The sequence below is a fragment of the Cynoglossus semilaevis genome, chromosome 5 (assembly GCF_000523025.1).
Source record: "Cynoglossus semilaevis isolate Cse_v1.0 chromosome 5, Cse_v1.0, whole genome shotgun sequence".
In the NCBI taxonomy this organism is placed as follows: Eukaryota; Metazoa; Chordata; class Actinopteri; order Pleuronectiformes; family Cynoglossidae; genus Cynoglossus; species Cynoglossus semilaevis.
In genome coordinates this window covers 11,456,831-11,461,980 of record NC_024311.1, presented here as the reverse complement: position 1 = coordinate 11,461,980, position 5,150 = coordinate 11,456,831, and the positions used below count along the sequence as shown (strand labels likewise).

The window sequence follows — 5,150 nt, the reverse complement described above, 5'->3', positions numbered from 1 at the left end:
CAGTCACATTCACGTGAACCTCTTCCTCTCCACTTCGCCGGCCTGGAAACATCCTGTTCTCTGGATCAGATGAATAAGCATGGCTCTGCCTGTGTGCATGTGTGCAGTGGACACACACACACACACACACGCAGGGATGTGTCACCCAAAACGTTTGCCTCTGAAACATTTAATCTGCGTAAATCATCGTGGTTGATAAAGCCAGAGAACCATGGGACTTTTGTCCGTGTTGTTGGGTGGTCGTTCACGCACGGCCATGTTGGTTTCATGAGTCTTTTCAGACGTCCGTCGGTTTCAGAATAACTGGTCTGTTGTGTGGAGGTGTGGTGGTTCTGAACCCAGAAGACCTTGTCAATGTTAGGAGAAGAGCTGTCATCTTTCTGGGGAAAAAGTCTTTAAATAGCCAGTGTGTACAGAGGCGGCCGTATCATGACACAATGCTGGGGTCAAAGATGAGCCGCGCTCCTCTTCCTTTTTCACTTTTGAAGTAAACATTTCTTTCCAGCGACACACGCCCACCGTGCTCTCTGACGCCCAAGATATTCTGTACATGAATGACTGATGCACACGGACGTGTCATCTGCATAACTGTAAAAAATACATGTTCATGCCGTAATAGATTTTAAGCAATCAATTCTATTCTTTGGCCACACGGTGGTAGTAAGTGTGGCCTTAGGTTTTCAAAATGGGGTTTATGGACCGTAGGGTGTCCAAAGAAAAACTGCACAGCTTTGTGGGTTTGACATTTTTTTTATATCGTTAAAGTATATCTATTGATGAAATATATATGTATGTATATAAATGTATATATTTATATATATATTATATATTTTTATATATACTTATATATGTATGTATATATGTATATATTATTATATATCCTCCTTACAAATATATTTCACCAGAAATATTATATTTTAACCATATATGGAGTAATGTTATCGTACCTGCTGATGACACTGGTGCCATCATCTGGTGAAATAGATGACATTTGACTGTGTGTCTTTTTTTAAAACCTGCTTCCTCACTCGCATTTTTATGTTCACAGGATGGACTACGCAGGTTGTCAGGAAATGAATACATACTCGCCTCAAAACGTAAGTTTACAGAAATCTTCAAATAAAATAGGAATTTTATGATTATACTTTTTTTATGATACTTGCACTTATTTGCACGAAAAGAGAGAAAATTCAGCTTTTGTTTTGATACATTATGTCAGTGTTTTCCAAAGTGAGGGGTGGGCCCTCCTTAAGGGACGCTGCAGTATTGCAGGGTGGCCACAGCAGGGCAGTTGAATTTCCATTTTAGTATTTTCCTCAATTGTCCACAGTGGAGAAATTGCAAGGGGGGGGGCAGAGGGGGGGGGTGTTCTCCAGAACAGCTTATGAAACCAATAGTTAATGTTATTATTGAACTGGTCCAGTCCACCTCAGATCATTGACTTGAACACATTTCCCTCAGACCATATTTCCCTGTAAAAACACGTTCTGCTGTCGCTCTGAGCCTCGAACTCCTCCTCCTCCTCCTCCTCCTCCTCCTCCTCTTCCTCCTCTGTGAATGACTCCTCTCTTCTTCCCCCACAGAGCCTCACCACATCCCCAGTCACCTGACGACTCCACTGTCGTTGAATGACATACCCCCTCACATCGCCCAAACCATGGAGAATGAGGACTCATGGGACTTCGACATCTTCAACTTGGAGGCCGCGACCATGAAACGGTGAGGCGGCGGCAGCCCAGCTCTGAGCTGCCGGAGGGAGCGTGTCTAACTTTGTTTGGTACAGAATTAGCGTTTGGGATGAGATCTGATATTAAAGTGTCGTGCTGTGACCCCTCCTCCTCCCTCTGACCTACTTGGGCCTGAAGATCTTTGCTCGCTTTGGGGTCTGTGACTTCCTCAACTGTCCGGAGGCGACCCTGCGGTCCTGGCTACAAGTGATCGAAGCAAACTACCACTCCAGCAACTCCTACCACAACTCCAGCCACGCAGCTGACGTCCTGCACGCAACAGCTTACTTCCTCTGCAAGGAGAGGGTCAAGGTAGACTTAAGGAATGAGTTACCGGCAATATGGAGACTTCTTACATGGATGTTGGATAGAATTACATTAACCCCTTGGGAGTTCCCTTCAGTAACACTGGCTTAAATACATATATAATATAAATTAAAGATAAATGTTTATTTTAATGTTTTTGTCATTACATTTTTGGGTGTTTGAATGTTGTTGTTTTTTGTTGGGCTTTTTTTGTTAATTTTTTTTTTTAAATCAAGAAAGTTCCTGCTCTGGGTCAGTCCACAGTCAGTCCTCCAGTCTGTCATTTTTATGTCTCCTCCCTAGTGTGTCAGTAGCCCAGTAAACAGTTGAGGTGTTCACAGGCTAAGCTCATTAACACACGGTCTATTCCTGATCTCAGTGCAGTGCCCTCCATCAGACTGTTATGTCAGCCGAGGTTAATGAAGTCCTGGAGCTGTGTCATCTCCCAAACTTTTTTTTTTTTTTCATTTTTATTATTCCATTTTTGGTGTTTTCGTTCAAGAGGTTTATTTATCATTTTCCCAAAGTCAATTTAACAAATTTCTCTCTGCCCCTGTTCTTTGATTGCGTCACCAGCAAAGTTTGGATCCGATAGACGAGGTGGCCGCCCTGATCGCTGCTACTGTTCACGATGTGGACCACCCGGGCCGCACCAACAGCTTCCTGTGCAACGCCGGCAGCGAGCTGGCCATCCTTTACAACGACACGGCTGTGTTAGAGAGTCACCACGCAGCGCTGGCCTTCCAGATCACCACCAGAGACGACAAGTGCAACATCTTCAAGAACATCGAGAGGTAAAAGCAAGGATTCAAAGATTCGAAGATATGTTTATTTTGATTGTGTATATATTGTGGCGAGCAGCAGAGTGGTAGGAAGTAAAAACTGAGGAATAATAGATACGTGACAATCAGACAATGTATTAAAAATTTAATAATTTAATAGTTATAGTTGAAAAACACATTGAATGATTATTATTATCATATTATTATATTATATTATTATTAAAATAATAAAAAATAAAATTTAATTAAAGAATAAATAATTTTAGTTATTTTTTCACTTTGATAGATACTAACACATAATAGCCAAAATATTATGCAATAATTATACATTTAAATGACGTACAATTTCAGATTTTGTCAGATGACAGAAAATTGATAGAGTAAAAAAATGCTAGGGAAGGATCGCTATCTGACTTTTACTTTTACTTTATTGTGTCTGGATGTGCAAAACTGACAATACTGAATGTATCATGAATATATGTGAATTTGATGAAATATTGATCTAGTATCCAACCAAGTCACTGCCTTGTATTCAGAATAAAACTGTCAACTGAAGTAGTATTTGAACAAATGAAGTAAAGTACCAATAAAACTTAAGTTACGTGTGTGTGTGTGTGTGTGTGTGTGTGTGTGTGTGTGTTGTGACAGTAGCAGCACAGTAATGTGATTTGAGTCTCAGAGCAGAACAGCTCACATGTGCTGTTCCCCTCAGAGGGGCTGCAGACTGAACAATGCGTCCATTCATGTCCACTGTCATGGCAGTGAAAGGAAGAGAAGTGTTCACATGGCCTTCTGTGCTGTTTACTCCTCTGTCATCTCCACACTCTGCTCCTGCTCCTCCTGATCTCCGACACGTCTGATCTCCCTTTTCTCCTCACTGTCTCCCTCTTCAGGAATGAATACCGAACGCTACGGCAGGCCATCATCGACATGGTGCTGGCCACCGAGATGACCAAACATTTTGAACATGTCAATAAGTTTGTGAACAGCATCAACAAACCACTGGCTGCTCTGGAGGAGAACGGGGTGAGGGTTCAGCTTCAACTGCTGTGTGAACTGTGTTCCATGACAAGTTTGGTCAAAATGTAACACACACCAAAAAGTCAGATTCAGTGATTCAAGAGTCAGCAGCTAAATTTGTCACGTGTGAGGTGTCCTGTCAAATGTGACAATTGTAGGTCACAAGCTAGCATTAGCTGAAGGTACAAGACAATCATATACACACACACACACACATATATATTTATATATAGTATATGTATCAAAATATATACATACATATGAATATATATGTATGTATATATGTATTATATGTTAAGTATACTGTATATTACATATATATATACAGTATATGGTCATATACATATATATAAATATATACATATATGCATGTGTGTATGATCTTTGTTAATCTATTTTTTTTAAATTACACCAAGGAACCTGTTGTATGAATATATTTCTACTTTGAATGTTATATTTCACAGAAGGATCATTTTTGTGTCACATACACATGGTGACAATCAGGCCACAGAAAACCACAGCTGTTGTGTTGCTGTACTTCAACTACTGTAGCCGTACTTTAGGACCAGAGAGGTTCTGTAGACTGTACTGTAGCCTGAGCACACGTGTGTTTGTGGAGAGAGAATTTTACAACTCAGTTCCATCTTCTCCGCCTCTGTGTGGAATGTACGACTGACATTTACATCCTGCTGCCCTTAAAAGGTGGAAATAAACAACAACAGAGTTCAGGCTTACATTAAAACATAACATTCACTTTTGTCTGATTGGATAATTTAATTAATGGAAATCAATTCTAAAACCTTCTAATCTGTCCCTTTGTCTGATTGGATAATATAATCAATGGAAATCAATTCTAAAACACTGGATATTTAACGTGTCACGTTTTAAACTTTTGTGAAGTTTAGTCCATAACAATATAAAACAAACTTCAGCTTCTTCTGCTTTCGATAATTTTCAGTGGATTTGGTTAGAAACTCAGAGTAGAGTGCGGATCACATGACTTCAGAGAGACGGCTCTGCTGGTCTACCTCATGATGATCATGATGACCAAGTAAAGAATCCTCTGATATACATGGAACTGCTTTTAGAGGTCGTTGGGTACGAGGGTGTGGTACGATGATCGGATTTCACAAACTGAGACATCGACGTCTTTTTCTCTTTGTATTTTTCTTTTATCATTATGCATTTATACAATTAACATTTTTTCAAAAAAAACGACAATCAACTTCAACCACATCTTACAGGGTCATTGTCAGAGGTCATCAGTCATCAGATAAAAACTAATTGTTTGATTGGAATTTTTTTTTTTGTAGGG

General features: G+C 39.9%; 1 protein-coding gene across 1 annotated transcript in view; it reads left to right on the top strand.

The window, feature by feature from the left end:
* pde8a (phosphodiesterase 8A) overlaps positions 1 to 5,150 on the top strand; it is a 43,535-nt gene that overhangs the window by 35,230 nt on the left and 3,155 nt on the right. Inside the window, exons 15-21 of the mRNA XM_017032654.2 lie at positions 1,049 to 1,097; positions 1,584 to 1,719; positions 1,841 to 2,039; positions 2,610 to 2,827; positions 3,709 to 3,841; positions 3,919 to 3,927; positions 5,149 to 5,150. The exon at positions 5,149 to 5,150 is cut by the window's right edge and continues 154 nt beyond it. Coding sequence (XP_016888143.1) covers positions 1,049 to 1,097; positions 1,584 to 1,719; positions 1,841 to 2,039; positions 2,610 to 2,827; positions 3,709 to 3,841; positions 3,919 to 3,927; positions 5,149 to 5,150 — 746 coding nt within the window. The remainder of the gene's footprint in view (positions 1 to 1,048; positions 1,098 to 1,583; positions 1,720 to 1,840; positions 2,040 to 2,609; positions 2,828 to 3,708; positions 3,842 to 3,918; positions 3,928 to 5,148) is intronic.